General features: G+C 55.1%; 7 protein-coding genes across 7 annotated transcripts; 3 read left to right on the forward strand and 4 right to left on the reverse strand.

The window, feature by feature from the left end:
* The first annotated feature begins 238 nt into the window (after nucleotides 1–238).
* CDEST_02849 (Putative SIS domain, glucosamine-fructose-6-phosphate aminotransferase, isomerising) lies at nucleotides 239–3,267 on the forward strand. Its single transcript, XM_062919008.1, has 5 exons — nucleotides 239–460; nucleotides 628–698; nucleotides 801–1,032; nucleotides 1,125–2,698; nucleotides 2,754–3,267. Exons 1-5 carry the CDS (start codon nucleotides 456–458, stop codon nucleotides 2,972–2,974), a joined length of 2,103 nt encoding a protein of 700 aa, XP_062775059.1. The 5' UTR covers nucleotides 239–455; the 3' UTR covers nucleotides 2,975–3,267.
* A 37-nt stretch (nucleotides 3,268–3,304) lies between these two features.
* Nucleotides 3,305–4,628, reverse strand: CDEST_02850 (Putative proteasome, subunit alpha/beta, proteasome beta-type subunit, nucleophile aminohydrolase). The gene is made up of 3 exons (XM_062919009.1): nucleotides 4,456–4,628; nucleotides 4,241–4,388; nucleotides 3,305–4,152 (listed from the first exon to the last, which is right to left on the reverse strand). Exons 1-3 carry the CDS (start codon nucleotides 4,483–4,485, stop codon nucleotides 3,539–3,541), a joined length of 792 nt encoding a protein of 263 aa, XP_062775060.1. The 5' UTR covers nucleotides 4,486–4,628; the 3' UTR covers nucleotides 3,305–3,538.
* Nucleotides 4,629–4,769: 141 nt separating this feature from the next.
* CDEST_02851 (Putative High mobility group box domain-containing protein) lies at nucleotides 4,770–6,131 on the forward strand (the record flags this gene model as incomplete). The annotated part of the gene is made up of 3 exons (XM_062919010.1): nucleotides 4,770–4,811; nucleotides 4,857–5,651; nucleotides 5,734–6,131. The coding sequence occupies 3 exons, from the start codon at nucleotides 4,770–4,772 to the stop codon at nucleotides 6,124–6,126; spliced, it is 1,230 nt and encodes a 409-aa protein (XP_062775061.1). The 3' UTR covers nucleotides 6,127–6,131.
* A 1-nt stretch (nucleotide 6,132) lies between these two features.
* On the reverse strand, nucleotides 6,133–8,512 carry CDEST_02852 (uncharacterized protein). The gene has a single exon (XM_062919011.1). It carries the CDS (start codon nucleotides 8,303–8,305, stop codon nucleotides 6,716–6,718), a length of 1,590 nt encoding a protein of 529 aa, XP_062775062.1. The 5' UTR covers nucleotides 8,306–8,512; the 3' UTR covers nucleotides 6,133–6,715.
* A 360-nt stretch (nucleotides 8,513–8,872) lies between these two features.
* On the forward strand, nucleotides 8,873–10,450 carry CDEST_02853 (Putative 3-beta hydroxysteroid dehydrogenase/isomerase, NAD(P)-binding domain superfamily). Its single transcript, XM_062919012.1, has 2 exons — nucleotides 8,873–9,495; nucleotides 9,597–10,450. The coding sequence occupies exons 1-2, from the start codon at nucleotides 9,004–9,006 to the stop codon at nucleotides 10,236–10,238; spliced, it is 1,134 nt and encodes a 377-aa protein (XP_062775063.1). The 5' UTR covers nucleotides 8,873–9,003; the 3' UTR covers nucleotides 10,239–10,450.
* Nucleotides 10,451–10,519: 69 nt separating this feature from the next.
* CDEST_02854 (Putative Rho GTPase activation protein) lies at nucleotides 10,520–16,534 on the reverse strand. Its single transcript, XM_062919013.1, has 4 exons — nucleotides 14,900–16,534; nucleotides 14,142–14,838; nucleotides 12,062–14,085; nucleotides 10,520–11,998 (listed from the first exon to the last, which is right to left on the reverse strand). The coding sequence occupies exons 1-4, from the start codon at nucleotides 15,311–15,313 to the stop codon at nucleotides 11,528–11,530; spliced, it is 3,606 nt and encodes a 1,201-aa protein (XP_062775064.1). The 5' UTR covers nucleotides 15,314–16,534; the 3' UTR covers nucleotides 10,520–11,527.
* A 1,169-nt stretch (nucleotides 16,535–17,703) lies between these two features.
* On the reverse strand, nucleotides 17,704–18,015 carry CDEST_02855 (uncharacterized protein; the record flags this gene model as incomplete). The annotated part of the gene is made up of 1 exon (XM_062919014.1): nucleotides 17,704–18,015. One exon carries the CDS (start codon nucleotides 18,013–18,015, stop codon nucleotides 17,704–17,706), a length of 312 nt encoding a protein of 103 aa, XP_062775065.1.
* Nucleotides 18,016–18,103: the final 88 nt, after the last annotated feature.

The following is an 18,103-nucleotide window of genomic DNA, read 5'->3' on the forward strand; positions in this document are numbered from 1 at the left end:
TGATGATAATAATGAATCCAATATCATCATATCATCCATAACAGCAAGAACTCAGGGCTCAGAGCGAGGGACTTACTTAGCTCCCACCTTTCTTCCTCTTGTTTCTCACCCTCAACCCGCCGCGCCGCGCCCTCTGTCATCTCCCCCCCACCCCCCGCGATACGAGCACGCCCCTGCCACACCCCGCCCACCTCCACGCCTCTAGGCGCTACTGCGTATTCTCTCCACGTACACAACACACTCCCCTCCTCTCGCTCTCCAGCTGGTCGACCAGCAACACATAAAGCTGCTCAGCTCCCGCCTCCTGAACTGGCCTTGCTCCGTTCGTTCGCTCTCGACTCAACTATCCATCTCTCTCGCTCTTCTTGATACCCCTCCACGACCCAATTCTTCCACTTACTTTGCGAATTGCTCTTCTACGTATTTCTCGAGGTCTTATATTGCGCTGAACCAATATGTGGTATGTCTACCCCCCAAATTCTATCCCCGCCTTCCCGCCAGCTTTGCCCGCAATCTGCCTCTCTCCTCCATCTAGTTTTGTACGAGCTGGAAAGGGAGCCGGTATGGCAACCACAAAAGCAATTGGCATCACAGTAAGCAGTACGCTGACGGTGACCTCCCAAATAGTGGCATTTTCGGCTACGTCAACTACTTGGTGGAGAAGGACAGGAAGTTCATCCTCGACACTCTGGTGAACGGTGAGTACACCGCCTCCCCCTGAACACCCCCAATTGGAGCCCTTGAGCTCCACCCACTCCTCAGAACCCTTTTGCTGACGAGCCACTGCTCGCCCCCTTTAGGTCTGTCTCGTCTCGAGTACCGCGGATATGACTCGGCCGGTCTGGCTGTCGACGGCGACAAGAAGAACGAGGTTTTCGCCTTCAAGGAGGTTGGCAAGGTCGCCAAGCTCAAGGAGCTCATTGGCGAGTCCAAGGTCGACCAGACCAAGTACTTCGATTCACATGCCGGTATCGCCCACACTCGTTGGGCTACCCACGGCCCCCCGTCTCGTCTGAACTGCCATCCCCACAGGTATGCGTGCACTTGCGAGGACAATGACAAACCTCCATTGTCCAGCATGGTTCCCATCCATGATTCGGCAGCTAACGACATGTCTCCCGCAGGTCCGACCCTACTTGGGAGTTCACCGTCGTCCACAATGGTATCATCACCAACTACAAGGAGCTCAAGACTCTCCTGAGCGCCAAGGGCTTTAAGTTCGAGACCGAGACCGACACTGAGTGCATTGCCAAGCTCGCCAAGTACCTTTACGACCAGCACCCCGAAGTTGGTTTCACCGACCTGGCCAAGGCCGTCATCAACGAGCTCGAGGGCGCCTACGGACTGTTGATCAAGTCCGTCCACTACCCTCACGAGGTCATTGCTGCCCGCAAGGGTTCCCCACTTGTCATTGGTGTCAAGACCCAGAAGCGCATGAAGGTCGACTTTGTTGATGTCGAGTACTCCGAGGAGGGTGCCCTCTCCGCTGAGGCCGCCTCCCAGAACGTCGCCCTCAAGAAGCAGCAGGACAACTTCTTGAACCCCAACGCTTTGCTGGGTGCCCCCGACAAGTCCCTTCTGCACCGCTCGCAGTCGCGCGCTTTCATGACCGACGATGGCATGCCCATGCCCACCGAGTTCTTCCTCTCCTCCGACCCCTCCGCCATCGTCGAGCATACCAAGAAGGTCATGTACCTCGAGGACGACGACATTGCCCACATCCACGAGGGCTCGCTGAACATTCACCGTCTTAAGAAGGCTGATGGCAGCTCTAATGTGCGAACCATCCAGACCCTTGAGCTCGAGCTCCAGGAGATCATGAAGGGCAAGTTCGACCACTTCATGCAGAAGGAGATTTTCGAGCAGCCCGAGTCTGTCGTCAATACAATGAGAGGCCGTCTCGACATCGCCAACAAGACCGTCACCCTCGGTGGCCTCCGCTCTTACATCTCTACCATTCGTCGTTGCCGCAGAATTATCTTTATTGCATGCGGCACTAGTTATCACTCATGCATGGCCGTCCGCGGTGTCTTTGAGGAGCTGGCCGAGATCCCTATTGCTGTCGAGTTGGCGTCCGACTTCCTCGACAGACAGGCGCCCGTTTTCCGTGACGACACTTGCGTTTTCGTCTCTCAGTCCGGTGAGACTGCCGACTCCCTCATGGCTCTGCGCTACTGCTTGGAGCGTGGTGCCCTGACGGTCGGTATCGTCAACGTCGTCGGTTCTTCCATTTCTCTGCTCACCCACTGTGGTGTGCACGTCAACGCCGGCCCCGAAATCGGTGTTGCCTCTACCAAGGCCTACACCTCTCAGTTCATCGCCATGGTCATGTTTGCCCTCTCCCTTAGTGAGGACCGCGCCTCCAAGCAGAGACGCCGTGAGGAGATCATGGAGGGCCTTGCCAAGATCCCCGAGCAGATCAAGGACATCCTTACCCAGGACCAGTCCATCAAGCAACTTTGTTCCAACACCTTCCAGAACCAGAAGTCCCTTCTCTTGCTCGGCCGTGGCGCCCAGTTCTCCACTGCGCTTGAGGGTGCCCTGAAGATCAAGGAAATTTCTTACCTTCACTGCGAGGCTGTCATGTCTGGTGAGCTGAAGCACGGCGTTCTCGCTCTTGTCGATGAGAATTTGCCCATCATCATGATCCTCACCCGTGATGACCTCTTCAAGAAGTCACTCAATGCCTACCAGCAGGGTAAGTTGGAACGAATGCATACTCCATTCATATCAAGTGCTAACATGTCCAACAGTCATTGCTCGAGGCGGCAAGCCCATTGTCATCTGCAACCCCAGCGACGAAGAGTTCAAGACTAGCGAGGCCGAGAAGATTGAGATCCCCAAGACAGTTGATGCTCTGCAGGGTATTCTCAACGTCGTCCCCCTGCAGCTGATTGCCTACTGGCTGGCTGTCATGGAGGGCCTCAACGTTGACTTCCCTCGTAACTTGGCCAAGTCCGTCACCGTCGAGTAAATCTTTTGCATGAGTGACTGAGGTATTGGTTTATTGTCGGCTGGTTCTCGCCACAACGGAGTTGGGTTGCCAAAAGGGAGGGCTGGCCCTTGGTGCTTTTAATGTCACAGCGGGCTACTTGACGGCCGTGTCAGACGCGAAGCCCTCTGATGTATTACTGGGTACTATGGAAAATGAGGGAAAGGTCCAGCATGGTAGATTTTAAAGGGCCTGTCAAGATAAAGGAGCGTAATTTGTTGTTTTTTTGCAGGTCAGATGCCGCAGCCAGGCAACCTGAAACAATGAGAGCAACATTGTCTATTTCATGTAGTGTAACACTCGCACACCTCGACTCATTCACGAAGTCGCGGATTGAGTTCAATGTCGGCGAAGCCATCCTTGGCTACTCATACCCGCCTGTCGTCTAGTGATGAGTACCCCTGGAGGATTCCCACGTGTTCAGTCGCCAACGGCCCGCCATCTTGAGTAACCAGCCAGCCATTCATTCATGCATGGATTGTCGTTTCATTTCCTTGGTTCTCTATTCCTCTGGAATCCCCTTCAGACCATGCCCCTCCACTCATTCTAAACGACCTGCGTGCCGTAGCCACGAATCCGTTCCGCAAACTTCCAGCTTTGCTTCTCGAGCTTCTCGCTCTCCTTCAAATCAACGCCATCCTTGGTCACCACGGCAATGGAGTAGTTGTCAGAGCTGCGAGCATCGCGGTAGAAGAGCACCTTCATGCACTCCTTGATGACCTCGATAGCTTGCTCCTTGGACAGCTTGGCGGCTGACTCCTCGTCCGGGACGTAGCGGCGCATGATGGGCTGGGCAAGAGCGGAGCCGAAGCCGGTAGCGAGCGAGGGGGAGGTGAAGGTAGTGCCGAGGAGATCGGCGGCAGCGAGGAAGGGCTTGTTGCTGTCGTCGAGACCGGCGACGAGGAGGTGGTTCCAAAGGGGATCAAAGTCGGATCGGCGCTTGTATAGGAGCTTGGAGAGGTACTTGTGCAAGTTCGCGGCGTTGAGACGAGCGGGCGTGTCGGCGGACAGGTCGTACGACTCTTCAATGTCGAGGGCCGAGAGGTGGCGGTCGAGATACTGCATATCGGAGACGTCACCGCCAAAGCCAATCACGGTGGAGTTGGCAAAGGTGCGGAGGCGCTTGACGTCGGTGAAGCGGGCGAGGGAGCCGTAGGATGCTTTGGCAAGATTGTCAGTAGGCATGTTACGTTTGGGGAGAGAGTTGCAGGGCGAGATGGGATGGCGGGAACGTGTCGAGCAACGTACCCAGGTTATCAGCGGCAATGACGACGCCCTGGCTGAACTTAATGGCGATGACTGATGTACCCGTGACGATAGGAGCCTGTGTCGCTTGGTTGGGGCCGTTGAGGTTCATGTAAGAGCCATCGTAGGCACCATAGACGTCGTCTCTGGGCTGCCGAGAGGGTTTTGATATGTTAGTCCATGATACAAGGCTGAATGGGTGGAGAGGGGTTGCATACACGGCCCCAAGCTTGCGGTCTGTGATCCATTATGATGGATGTGTGTGTGTGTGTGTGTAAATGAGATTTCAGTGAATTTGACGTTGTCGGGAATGGGGTCGGTTTGTCGTTTGAGGAGGGTCGTGGGTTTCGGCGATGGTCGTTCGGTATGTGAGGTTGAATGAAGCTTGGGGGTTGCTGCAGCCTGCTGCTGAGCTTCGCGTCCCCGTGGATGCCTCTCCGGCCCGGCTAGTTGGCTCCTGCCGCTCGCTGGCTGGTGCATGCTTGCGTCAGGGTGATGCCTGACCACTGGGGCTGCAAGTGGCTCCCCGGAAATGGTCAGCTTGGAAGCTGTTGGAGTGGACTATGCACGATCGGTACTCGATACTTTCTCCGAGTACATTGTCGACACTGACTTCTAGGTACTCACTACACAAGAGCTCCAGGGTTCAAAGGTCAAACAAACCAGGAGGTCGGCCCAGTTCGAGTCGCATGCGCTCATCTCCCGTTCGCCATTTTGTCAACACCACAGACGGCATTTTTGGAACTCCCACAATTGGTTCTCTGCCCTCCAAACTAAGCATCGTTCACGATTCGTTCCGCTGGTTCGCTCTTTCGGAGCATTACACCCTGAACCGCATCGCGACTTTGACGCTCGCTACAAAGCTCACCTCAATCCCCTCCATTCAGCAAACATTTCCAAAATGTTGACAGGAATTCGCCGAGCAGCCGCCCAACGCCTGCTTATCCGCACCGCGTTTCTGGCTGGCCCGCGAACGCAACCCCTTTTCCGCGTGACGTGTCGCAACTTTTCGACCTCACGATGGGCGTGCTTGCCCGCCGCCAAGGCCTCGTCGACAACGACCGAGACGAAGAAGGCGCTAAAAGCCAAGGCCGGAGCGGCGACGAAGGAAAAGGCCCCGAGCAAGACCAAGGCCAAAGCGGCGACCAATGCTCCCAAGGAGAAGAAGAAGGCGGACAAGAAGAAGGAGCTCACGCCCGAGCAGATGCAGAAGCTCAAGATAGAGGCGCAGAAGGTCAAGGTAAAGGAGCAGAAGAAGCTCGCGCTACTGCCAAACCCGAAGAAGCTGCCGAACTCGGCGTGGACGGTCTACATAACCGAGAGGGCCAACGATCCAGAATTGGCGATTGATCTGGAAAGCCGGGCCAAGCTTAACTCCGAGTCGTATAAGAATTTGTCCTCGTACGAGCTCCAGGTAAGCCTCCACAACTCTGTCGACTCTATCCATGAAATCTGTCAGACTGGTATTGATGCTTCTCTTCCTTCCCGAACCACAGCGTCTCGAGGAAAAGGCCAAGGAGAATAGGCTTGCCAATATTGCTACGTACAAGGCGTGGGTGGAATCGCATACGCCGATTGCAGTGGCCGAGGCGAACCGCGCGCGAGCGAATATCCGCAGGATTACCGGTCGCAGAGCCCCCAGGCCCATTCACGACGAACGCCAGCCCAAAAGGTTATCAACAGCATTCATAATGTTTGTCAAAGCCCGCTGGGACACCGGCGACTTCTTCGGTGTGGACCCTGTTGTCGCAAACCGCCAGATTAGCGAGCAGTGGAATGCTCTCCCGGAGTCTGAGAGAGAACCGTACAAGCAACTGGCCAAGGCGGACTATGAACGCTGGGAGCGCGATTCTTTCCATACCCTGGGACGCGTCATCGTCAAGAGCTGAAGCCTCGAGCAGAGATCGTCATGTTCTTGGGGTTCCTATCGAAACAGGCGCGGATTGTACAATCTGAGTTAAGCGAGTGACTATCGACTATGTACAAAGAAGAGACAAAGTCTGGAAAGGAGGTGGAGGTAGCGTAGCCTCATCTTTGCTTTGCTGTGTTCAGGCCCTGCACACACACACACACACACACACACACAGAGAGAGAGAGAGAGAGAGAGAGAGAGAGAGAGAGAGAGACAGAGAGAGAGAGAGAGAGAGAAAGAGCAAAGGGACTGCGGAAAGGATTGGCGCCTGTCCAACACTGTGTTTCATATATCAATTGACAAAGAGAGAGGTTCCGCGACCAAAGTTAATTTTCCAACCTGCTCAAATTCCAAAAAAAAAAAAAAGTACCAAAACACCCCTGTTCCTCTCTCCACGTCGACGTTTGACCCTCGTGGCGCGCCGCCGTATGTCCCAACTTGACGTGATGCAGCCTAGCAAAGCGCCCCTGCTCCGATCCAAACGCCTCGCTGTCAGCCCCCCCCCCCCCCCCTTCAAGGAAAAAAGACAAGAAAAAACGAAAACTTTGCCTGGCACGCCTCTCTTCCTATGTCCCGTCTCCCGTCCCATCATTCGACCCGTCGTCCATGCTCTCCCCGGACTCGGAGTTCTGATGTCCGTGGGTGATGACCACGACATCACCAGCGCCGTCCAACCACCTCGCCGCCTCCTTCTTCAACGCCCTCTCACTCGCGAGGTATAGGGCCAGGTAAACATGGCCTGCGATGTGGCCCCAGCAGTAGACACGTAGCCAGGTCCAGTCCTCGGCACGCTTGCACCAGACCCCCCAGCCGGCGAAGCCCTCGAGAATGTAATCCGTGAGGAAGTGCCATGCGCGCTCGCGCAGTGTGGGCCGCCAGCCGCTCCATTCCAGCTGCCAGTAGCCTCGCTCGAAGGGCCGGAGTGCCCGTTTCTGTTCAACGGGGGAGTACCGCTTCGCGATATTGAGCTGGCGGGCTAGCTCGCGGAGCTTGGGCGTCAGGAGGTCATCGGGGGTCAAGTCCGAGGTCCCGACTGGAGGACCGAGTGGATGAATCTCGAAACGTTCGAGGTAGCTCAGATGCCGCTCATTCGGGGGGCGTATAGGGCGATAGAGGTCACTTGGAACGACCACGGCATCTGACGAGCTTCTGGTGATTACCGACCTCGATTCAGAGATGGGCGCAGATCGTCTGTGCCGTTTAGACGAGAGAGACTCGGAGGCGGCTCGGGTGGGCGATGAAGGCATGGGTCTCTTTCGTGAGGGCTGACAGGGCGTGTCCTGTATCACTTGCTCGAACGATGAGCTTGGTAAAGGTGGCCGCCTGAAGACAGGGAAAGGTGTGCTTAAGACCACATTCTCTGCCGAAGAAGCAGGGCGCGGAGTCGCTCCACTGCTGACCATTGGCAAACTGCTGGATGTCACGAGAACGACCTGGCCATCGTCCTCATCCTCATCCTCATCCTCATCCTCATATTTCTCGTCTTTCCCCCCCGCTAGTGCTGTTGTTGACTTCCACGGTATAGCCGGATTTCGTTGTTGAAAATCCGAAAGTGGCTGCGATACACCATCGGCTTGGCTGTCAAACTGGCAGGCCAGGTGTTCGAATAAACGACTGGGAGACGAGAACTCTCTGAGACTGATAGTGTTCAGGGGTTGGGAATCATCAACGACACTTGGGGGAGCCTGCCAACTGCTCTGAGCCTGTTGCGACTCCACCTCTGGTTGGGATGAGAGTACAACGTCCCTTGCTGTGAGTGGCTGAGCCAGGCCAGGGGAATTTCTGTTATCCAGGACACTTCTAAATGACAGCTCCTGGGAGTGGAATGATGTAAATGAAATTGATTGAGACTGAGGAGGTGGTGGTATTGGTAATGGTAGTGGTGACGAGGTAGCAGGCTCTGTCGCATCACTGCTGGGAATCGATGATGGTAGTGGTGGTGCATCAGACCACGCAGACAGTGCCGGGAAGTCAGCCTGTGAGCTAGGGATAACTTCTTCTCCAGTAACAGGCGATATTCTGCTTATTATTTTTGAAAGATGCGTCGGGTTGAAGTCAAGATATGCCTGTGCCAGGGTCCTGTAGCGTGCATCGTCGACAGTTTTGCACGGTGCTGTGACATGCACCAATATCTCGACGTTAGCAGTTCTGTCCATGACGACCTCGCAGCAGCCTTCTTTTCAAACCCAGTCATGTCAAAGAACAGAGGCCAGGTTGCATAACGACAAGAAAATATCAGCAAGTGTTGTGACAGAAAGTGTAATGGTAATACAGAGCTCAAGACAACAAAAGGAGGGGACTAAGGGTGCCTGCCTGGCTGCTGGGACTAAAAGTGAAGTTGGTTTGGAAAGGTGAAGGTGAAGTAGAAGTCAAAACTGCAGCTCTAAAGTTGGCGAAGTCGGTGCACTTCTAGGTGGGGCACATCCTCTTATCCCCTGTAGCAATGTTGCAATGCAGGCAGAAGCATATCACACCGAACCCATCACTATAACATCAGAAGAGGGACTGGGGTGTGACGGTTTCTAGCCTGCAGGCTAAATGCAATTAGCGTTAAAGAGCTCTGTGAGGCAGTACTCTATACCACCTACTGCAGCATGGTCCTGCGTCAGTAGCCTGTACTTGGTACCTCAGCTGCAACTGAGGCACAGAGAGATTGGCCGTTGATGTTGTGTGTCCTTCCTTACCCCAGAATCCAATTTATTGCTCAGGGACCAGGCGCAAACCACCAACAATCGACTTCCTTTCCCCAACTTCTCACCCTCCCCACCCGTAGTCCCCTCCGGTTTCTTCGGTTCCTGATTCTGATACCTTTGCATACCAAATCTTGCCAGCCGACGATCTCAGTACACTGATCATGTCTGAGAAGAAGCCTGCGACACTCCCCAACCTGGGTAAGGTCCTCGTCATCGGCGGCAACGGCTTCCTGGGCCATCATGTCGTCAACCAGCTCCTCGCCGGCGACCGCTGGGCCGTGGCGGCCGTTGACGTGATCGACCTTCGCTGCGGCCACAACCGTCACGCCAGGGCTAGCTACCACGAGGCCGACATCACCGATACGGACAAGGTCAAGTCCATCATTGAGAACGTCAAGCCCGACGTCGTCATCCACACCGCCTCCCCCGCCGTTCAGGGCGACAACGCCGTCGCTAAGGACCTCTTCCGCAAGGTCAACGTTGACGGGACCGCCTCTGTCGTCGCCGCATGCCAGGCCGCCTCGGTCAAGGCCCTTGTCTATACTTCGTCTGCCAGCATCATCAGCGACAATACAAGCGACCTCATCAACGCCGACGAGCGGTGGCCTGTCATTCGCGGCGAGCTGCAGACTGAGTACTACTCAGAGACCAAGGTATGCGCCAGCCCCCTTTACCCTCCCGTCTGGATGTTCTTCTTGCCGCATGGCACTCTCTCGCAACTAAGCCAACCAGACTGACCCGCCATGCGTTCCAGGCCGCCGCAGAAGAACTGGTCCTCGATGCGAACCGCAAAGACCCTTACCCTCTCCTCACATGCTCCATCCGCCCCGCGGGCATCTTCGGCGAGGGCGACACCATGGTTACCCACCAGATGGTAAAGATCTACCGCGAGGGCAAGACGGGCATCCAGCTCGGCAGCAACGAGAACCTTTTCGACTTCACCTACGTCGGCAATGTCGCCCATGCCCACCTTCTGGCAGCCCGCCTCCTCCTCGCCACCGCCGCCTCCTCCACAGCGCCGCTCGACCACGAAAAGGTCGACGGCGAGGCTTTCCTCGTCACCAACGACAGTCCCCTTTACTTTTGGGACTTTGCCCGCGCCATCTGGCGCGCCGCGGGTTCCGACAAGGGTACGAGCCACGTCTGGGCCATTCCCCGCGAGATCGGCCTTGTCCTGGGCTTCTGCTCCGAGGTCTTCTTCACCATCATCGGCAAGCCCCCCATCTTCAACCGCCAGCGCAATATTTACAGCTGCATGACGCGCTACTACAACATCGGTAAGGCCAAGCGCCTGCTTGGCTACCGGCCCATCGTCGGCCTCGACGAAGGCATCAAGAGGGGCGTGCAGTGGTTCCTGGACCAGGAGAAGGCTGGCAAGGTCAGCGTCAAAGCGTGATATGCAACTGTCACGGATGGAAAGGGTAGACAGAGGCTGGGAACGCGTATCATGATGAGCGGCGGCATGGAAATTCCTGACGTGGTGTTGAAAAGTCATTTTCTTTTCCTTTTCTCCCCCGCCGTGTAAATACACACACACATAAACACATATATACCCTCACTGCAGTGTAGGAGGAACTTAATAATGGGCCTCCCCGAAACGGCCATGTCACGAGCAAAGCAGTAACAAGCTACGAGGCGCAATCAGGCTTCCTTGACCAGCGGGTACGAACTTGAAGACGCACACAGATAAAGCCACACAGGCATGTGTAGAATCATCAATTAGAGGGAAACTTGCAGGCAACAATCGGCCTGTCCGGTTCGTATTTGCGGGGCTGCCTGGCTGCTTCTCTCGCCCCCTCTTCCATAGCTACCTGGGTACTTTGAGAGAAAATACGTCCTCTCTGCCATGCGATCTTCAGAGTCGGAGCGAGAAACAGACGACTTTTTGGTTTTCCACCACTCCCTCCATGCCTCTCAACACCCTCCCCATATGCGCGCAAATCTGGCACTCTCTTCTGGCTCTCTCTTCCTCTCCCGCCTCCGAAAATCCTCCCACAAATGCAATCCGACATCTCAATCGTTCCAACAAAGAAGCGAAGCTATGGTAGGTCTCGCGCGCGAGCCAAGAATATGAAGAAGAGGCTTGCTGTCCAGCTCAAGATGGTCAGTCAATCAAGCCAGCAATGCTTGTCGACAAGTTGACAAGCCCCTTAGACCGATACTCCAAGCCAGCCAAGATCAAGCCAAACCAATCCCTTCAATCCTCCCTCGTTCCTGAAAACAACATTTTCAGGACCATCTTTTGTGAAAGAACACTGGCAGACCGTGGACTCTTGTTCCATGCTGGTTTGATGCTTTGCTCTCGGAGAAGCCAGAGTAAAAGGGTTGGAAGAAGCTTGGTTGGAAGAGAGAAACGACGGTACTCCCCAAGAAAAGAATAATCATTCATGCCGCCTTATCGTGCACAAAAAGAAGTCTTTTCTTTTTCTGTCATTTCAGTGGGGAAAAAAGGTTGGGAACGCCGCCAACAATGCATGAATATGTGACTCTTGAAACCCCAAATTGCAGGTTCCGATGGAGGGAATACGCAGTAAGTAATACAGACCAGACAGCAGGCTGCTTTGTGACTGTGACGCGTGTGGATAGCAAGCATCAGTCTGCCATTGTGTTTGTGTATGTGTGGTAGTTGTGTGGGTTGCGTGGGTTGCGTGGATTGCGTGTGTTGTGTAGGTAGCAAAGCTGGACTTATAAGTTTCCACCAACACCGACACCACCGTTCTGTCTTCCCCAAACCCCACCGGATTGGCGCCATTCTCTCTTCTGTGCCTCAGTAGGGCCTTCGGCATCGGAATGCTCAAACTGGCCCCCTCCGCTATAGGGAGACGGGTGGCCGTTCTCTTCTTGTTGTGCTCGCCATCTCTGTGGCGGCGTGCCTGGATTGGCTGGGTTGAACGGGGGGATTGGCATGGGCGGGTCCTGCACCGGACGCACACTGCTCTCTTGCTGTTGCCACAGAGCAGGGTCGGTTTCAACCCGTCGGGGAGGGGGCCGAGTCGAGTTGTCAGGTCTGTTAAACACCTCGCTGACGTCACCACCAAGCCCCGATCGCTGGCCCATACGGTCTTGGTAGCGCTTGAGGATGTCCTTTGTGGTGAGGTCTGCAGTGTTGCCAAAGACAAATGGATCGTTGACCAGATCCATGAGCTCATCAGGAACCTGCGGGGGGGAAAAGAAGTTAGCCCTGCCAAAGGATAGACACACCCCGATTTGGGTGCTTACCAAACACATCTCTTCAATAGAGGTGATCATGTCGTTCACAGCCACAATGGCAAACATGGGGTCGCTGTCCAGAGTAGGCGCTTTGTTGCTACTGTAGAGGATATTGGGCGCAATGACAGTCGCCAGGTTCTTGATGTCCATCCTGGACCCAGCTTCTTCGTCAACTTGGTGGAAGGACCCAGCCCATTTCAAGAAGCAGAACAAGATCTCCAAGCAATCTCGGTGGGGCTTGGGCAGCAGGCAGCAGATAAGATGCAGGTATTGTTTGCGCTTTGCATCGTCTTGGATCTTGGCGACGGCAATCCAAAGCTTTTGGAGCTTGAAGGTCATGAGCGGGTCGGGAAGTTCGCGCAAGTATCGCTTCAGCAAGGCGGCGACTTGGACTACTGGCTGGTCCATGAAGTTGATGCTGTCACAACCTTCCCGGTCGATCCTCTCGCACAGCTCGGACAGCTTCTTGATGTTTCCGTTCTTTCGGAACACGCCCTCAACCGACAAGTCCATCTTTCTCATGGAGGAAATGAGGTCGTCGATAATGGCCGGTATCTTGAGAGTTCCAGGGCCCACACCGTCTGTCGATTCAGCACCGTCCTTGTCGATGATAACATCCAGCGGCACCCCAAAAATGCCCTTCTTCTTGACATTCTTGGGTCTGTCGTTTTTGAAAGCTTTGCCGAGGTTCTTCCAGAAAGTGGGCTGCTTCCTCAGTTCAATGAAGCTCAACAGCTCATCCAAAGAGAACTCGTTCTCGACAGCAGGCGCCAGAGTCAAGACTGCCAGGTGGCGCACGATAAAATATTCCAGGCCTGACAGTTCCGAAAAGTACTTTCGGCCGAGTCGCTGGGGCATCGGATCGCCCATGCGGATCTCTGCCTCTCTGCCGGCAGACTGCGATCTTTGGTGCCCCATGGGATCGGTCGCAGGGGATCGGAAAAGTTCTTGCCGGCCGGGTTTGTACTGTTGTTCTTTGACCTGTTCAGCGGCGACGATCCGCGGGATATCATCGAGAGTCAGGGCATCCTGGTGGTTAAACATTTTGTCCGTCGTGCCTTCATCGTTTGGGCCACGTCTATCTTCAACAATCTGGAGGTCCCCATCGGCTCGTCCCGCGTCCTCGCCTGCCGATCCTGGGCGGACACTGCGGCCCTCTGGGCCATCCATGATGCGCGAGGTTCTCGCCTTTCTGAAGCTCGATGACAAATGCTTGTCGAGCCGCGTGCTTCTCAGCCGGCGAACATCGTTCAGCGTGTTCTCGTAGGAAGACTCGCGATTGTGCTCCCGCTGATCTCCAGCGTACGATTTCGAGCGGTTGTCCGAGTTTAGATAGGGCGCCTCCCCTGGGGCCAGAGTCCGGGAACCCTCGCCCGGGCCATAGCCATCCATGTTCTGGTCATCGTCCTGCCGAGGCAAAGCGCCATTGCTCCGTAGGATGTCCAACAATCTCGCCAGTGCCACCTTGAGCAGAAAAACGTACTGCTGCAATTTGGTGACGTGTTCGAAAGGAGGCATGTCCTCGTTGTTTGCACCGATGCAGTTGTTGCAGTAGATCTTCTTATCAAACGCATTGTAGTGGGCATCTTCCAGTTTGCGGCCGATGTCCCTGGTGCAGCGTGAGCAGCTCACGCAGGCAATGTGCCAGCGCCTGTCAGAGTGTTTGGCGCATTCGTCCTCGACGGACTTGCTGCAGAGCGCACAGTGGTCCGAGTCCTTTGCCGAAAGTCGCGAGTTTCCGGTAATGGCCTGCAGAGTATTGTCGTCAGGCTTGGCAGTATCCAGCTCGCTGAGATCGTCCAGGAATTGATAGATGCCGTCGGAGCTCTTAGACTCCTTTTCGAGGCGTAGCGCTCCCTGCAAGCAGATCCGAATGAGAAGTTTGAGGTAATGAGCAAGGCCTGTGACGAGAGACAGCAGCTCCTGCGTGACGCCAAGCTTTCGAGCTCCCGTGTCCTGAGTCTTGGACAAAAGGGAAAAGAAAGACACTATCTTCTTGCACAGAAGCTTGGCCTCACGTCCGTACGACAATCCTATTTCTGATCAGTTAGCAACGCTGCCCAAGGTAAGCCAATTGACCGAAACACACCCTTCAGCTTCAGCTGGTCCATGGAGTAGTCAAGGCGATCCGCAGACTGAAACAAAATTTCGACGTGCCAGATGAATTTCTTAGCGACGAGGACACCATCGACGTAGGCGCCGTTGCTCACGTGGAGAAGCATGTCGGAGATGCAGGCCGCAGATGACTCCTCAAAGGTCGACAAGACGCTCCAGATGCGATAGACTTTTTCTTCCATGCGCTCCTCCTCCTCCCTAATGATTTCGCGAGCGGCGGGATCGTCGGTCTCCTGGGGTCCCTCAGAGGAATCGCTCGGCTGCGTTAGTCGCACGTTCCAGAATTTGTGTATCATGTAGCACTCAGGATGCCAGTGCTGGTTCTGGCCGTTTCTGTAGATCTCCACAAACTGCTTGAGGATCGCAGTCTGGCAGCCGTTGCATCTCTGCGCGAACTGCGTCGAGTAGTGATAGTGGCAGTAGACATTGCCATCGTGCTCGTAGTAGCTGTCCTGGGCGCCAAAGACGGTGGGACAAAGAGAGCATGTGAAGTGGTCGACGTGATACTTTCGGTCGAGCGCAGTGATGTAAGAGCCTCGAAGGGCACCACCACACTTGTAGCAAAGAAGACCCAACCGGCGGAAATAGTCTGTCTCGCAGAGCGGGTACTGACCCTCGCCATTTTCGTCGTCGACGGGGAAGAACTTGGAGGCTACAATCTGGCCGCAGTCCTAAGAAGGCGATTGGATTAGCAAGGTCCAAGAGGTACAATAGGATACGTCCAGCACCTACACGACACTTAAAGCAGTCTAGATGGAAAGTCCCGTCCAGTGCGCGCACGAATTGGCCGGTGAGCGGCTCTCCACACTTCTTGCATATTCTCTGTTGACCGCTGGCTGACCGCCCACCTCTTCCCTTGGATCTGCTGCGTTCACCGCTCCGTCTCGGTTCGCCATCTCTGCCAGGTGTTCTAGGGCCCGGTGAGCGCGAGTGTTGCTGTGTGCGATAACTGTTGTCGGGGGTTCTCCTTCCCCCATTGTGTTGTTGTTGTTGTTGTTGCTGCTGCTGCTGCTGCTGCTGCTGCTGCTGCTGCTGCTGCTGCTGTTGTTGCCAACCTCGATCGCCAGGATAGCCGAGTTCCATAGGGGCGGCAGGGTGGGCCTGCAAGCGGTCGTCAGGCGCCCCGTGGTCGTAATCCGACGCCATGCTGCGGTACTCTTTTCGTGTCGATACTCTCCCTATTTGGTGTGGTCGATTGCGATTCTTGGCTGGTAGGGCGGAGTGAATTGAGAAGCGGCCCGTCAGCCTCGAGTGTCGGACGTGGGAATTGCCAGAAAATTGTTGGCCGGCATCAGCTGGATGGTTAAAATGCCGGGGGGTGGTTGTGGTGGAATGGCTAGGTGATATGTATGTACTAGGGTCGAGAATTGAAGAAAAGGATCGTTGTCGCACAGCGGCGGTATCGTACTGCTGGACGAAAGTAAATAAGTCGGGTAATAGCGGGCAGCTACTCGCGTGACTGGTGGAAGACGGCTGACCACGTCGCAGGCGCTGGGCTGAGGATGGCGGTTGGAGAGAAGTGGCAGTCGGAAGTGAAAGTGGGATTGAGAGTCGGTCGAGTACGAATAGTCGGGGTTCAGGGTGAGGGCGAGTGTGAGGAGAGGGTCGGGGGGAACCAAGTCGGGGTCGTCGAGGTTAGGTTGTTGGCTTGTGGCAGTGGAGCAACCAGCAGGGCGACGTTTGGAGCAATAGCTGAAATGCTTGCCAGCGACCGACCACTCTTTTTCTTCCGCTTTCCCCTCCTTTGGCCTCTTGTGTCGTCCAAAAGACCAAAAAGCGGCGTGCGTGGTGCAGTGAAGGGGCGAGGAAAATAAAGCCCAAGAGCAAGACAGTGCAAACCAGAGAGTATGTATTGATGCGAGGCTATGCGATGCAAAACCTAGAAACGTCCTGGTCGCAGGAGTGCGTGTCGTAGCCCAAGTCCAGCACCAACGCCAGCTGAGAAGGGGGGAAAAGGGGGCCGGGTCGAGGACGATCAAAGGAGTGTGGGCGAAGGCGCGGCGGTTCTGTTATGAGGCGTTCGTTGCTGGCCGTAGGGAGATTTAGTGTGGGCTCGATCGGCTGCACCCAAATCCTGGGCGAGTCCCCCAAGTTAGGCTGGGCAGTTGGGTGTTGGTGCAGGCGAGAATGGAATGCTGGAAGGGTTAGGTGACGAGAGGTCGTCAACGAGCGATTGATGTTTCTATCGTCTTTTCTTAGTCCGTCCTTTGCTTGGTGGTACCTTGGACCTCGAGTACGCAGAAAAGGTACCTCGGAGGAGAGAGGGTATGTGTGAGGCGAAAAGGTGCCCTCTGGGGGAGTTAGGTAAAACGCACGGTTAAGGCAGTGGAGGAGGCGGAGAGAGAGACTGTATCCGTAGGTAAGAGGGGAGCGAAGTGGGAGAGTGGAATACGGGAGCGAATTAATTCGGTAGGTACCCGAGGCGCAAAGAAAGGCGAGAAAGGACAAGGCGGGCACGAGGTGCCTTTCCTCGAGCTGCCTTATGCTACCTACCTGTCTACCTACCTAGGCACGATACGGGTCCTCAGATTAGTGTACTCCTCACTGCCGTGTGGCGCTAAGGCCGATGATCGCCGTCTTTATGCACTGTTTTCTTCAGAGACGCTGGTTTGTGGCGCCAAAGAGACCAAGTCTCTCTCTCTCTATCTCTCTTTTGCGGCCCAGCACCTACCTAGGTAGTGTAGTGGACGGATACGGACGAGGAAAGTCGACTGTCAATCGCGGGTAGACAATAAGCCCCCCCCCCCCCCCCCCCCCCCCCCTCTCAGAGCGGTATAGATACAAACAACAACAATAAAACAAGACCCATTCGTTCCCCCGAACCTTGTGTAAGGAGACCAAGGTCGCAGCAACTTTGCTCATTCCAGGCCATCGATATCAGACCCGGTTCTTGTTATTTTCCACATCTCCATCGCGTCTGCATCAACACATGTGCTACGCAGTATCTGCACATTTTTCATACACGGGTGCAAGGTACATGCGCCCGCCTATGTTAGGCAATCTCGAACGAGGGGAAATTCGAGCAAAGCGACCGAACGTCAACCGATGCCTTTACTCCTCCCTTTTTTCGTTTTGCCGGGGGTTTCATTGGCCCCCCTTCTCCCGGCGGGGGGACGGGGATTCCTACTTCCTTTGACTGGACATGAACAGCGGCCCCCGTGATGGTGATGGGGGTCCAATCCAATGCTATTTACAGTGGAATTGCAATATCCTCCTGCCAGGACGAAGAAGTGGGCCTGACCTTGGCCCCCATTGGCGCTTCAGCCGAGGAGTCAGATTGACATCCGTGCACGGTCCACTGCAAAGATGCTTTCGCAGTGGGGAAGAAGGGGGAAGAGAGCCCGAATACCCTTCACAGCATTCTTGGGCGCTCGGCCGAACAGTGGGAAGGACGAGAGCGCGTCCTTGCGTCATTGTCCGTTTCTTAAACAAGGTACATATGGCAATACATCACCGCAATCGACACTGGGTGACAATATCGTCAACATCATCCCAGCCAAGAAATAAGGGCATGGTCAAAGGCGCTGAAGACCAGCTCAGAAAGAGAGAGAAAGAGAGAGAAAGAGAGAGGGAAACCCGCGCCCAGACAAATCACCTGCGCTGTCACGTGGATCTGGCCGATGTTCGAGTGCGGTTCGTTCTCTCCCTCCTTGGGATGATCTCGAAACAGGCCCCACCAAAATTTTGATATACGAGGTTACTAGAGATAAACGCCGATGCAAGCTTCGGGAGAATTGATCTAAAGTAACATTGCCGTCATGTGCAATTTGCTGATCCCCAACGGTTGTTCTCCACCAGCAACCGACGACTCGTCGCGAAATCTGCTCCCAGCCGCGTGAACCTCTCATTACTTTTTGAGTTCCAACAGTCTCTCACTTCGCAGGGTTGTTTTTCGTTGTTCATTGTATTTTGGCATCTAGAGGTTTCTCTGCGGCA

The sequence above is a fragment of the Colletotrichum destructivum genome, chromosome 2, assembly GCF_034447905.1.
Source record: "Colletotrichum destructivum chromosome 2, complete sequence".
In the NCBI taxonomy this organism is placed as follows: domain Eukaryota; kingdom Fungi; phylum Ascomycota; class Sordariomycetes; order Glomerellales; family Glomerellaceae; genus Colletotrichum; species Colletotrichum destructivum.

Coding starts and splice junctions, on each gene's coding strand:
- CDEST_02854 (XM_062919013.1), bottom strand. CDS start 15,313: ATGGCGTCGGATTACGACCACGGGGCGCCTGACGACCGCTTGCAGGCC. Junction 14,086..14,141: donor GGACCAGCTGAAGCTGAAGG/GTGTGTTTCGGT, acceptor GATCAGAAATAG/GATTGTCGTACGGACGTGAG. Junction 11,999..12,061: donor CTATTGAAGAGATGTGTTTG/GTAAGCACCCAA, acceptor TCCCCCCCGCAG/GTTCCTGATGAGCTCATGGA.
- CDEST_02850 (XM_062919009.1), bottom strand. CDS start 4,485: ATGGATCACAGACCGCAAGCTTGGGGCCGT. Junction 4,389..4,455: donor GACCGCAAGCTTGGGGCCGT/GTATGCAACCCC, acceptor CCCTCTCGGCAG/CCCAGAGACGACGTCTATGG. Junction 4,153..4,240: donor CATTGCCGCTGATAACCTGG/GTACGTTGCTCG, acceptor ATCTTGCCAAAG/CATCCTACGGCTCCCTCGCC.
- CDEST_02849 (XM_062919008.1), top strand. Junction 699..800: donor CCTCGACACTCTGGTGAACG/GTGAGTACACCG, acceptor CGCCCCCTTTAG/GTCTGTCTCGTCTCGAGTAC. Junction 1,033..1,124: donor CTGAACTGCCATCCCCACAG/GTATGCGTGCAC, acceptor TGTCTCCCGCAG/GTCCGACCCTACTTGGGAGT.
- CDEST_02853 (XM_062919012.1), top strand. CDS start 9,004: ATGTCTGAGAAGAAGCCTGCGACACTCCCCAACCTGGGTAAGGTCCTC. Junction 9,496..9,596: donor AGTACTACTCAGAGACCAAG/GTATGCGCCAGC, acceptor CATGCGTTCCAG/GCCGCCGCAGAAGAACTGGT.
- CDEST_02852 (XM_062919011.1), bottom strand. CDS start 8,305: ATGGACAGAACTGCTAACGTCGAGATATTGGTGCATGTCACAGCACCG.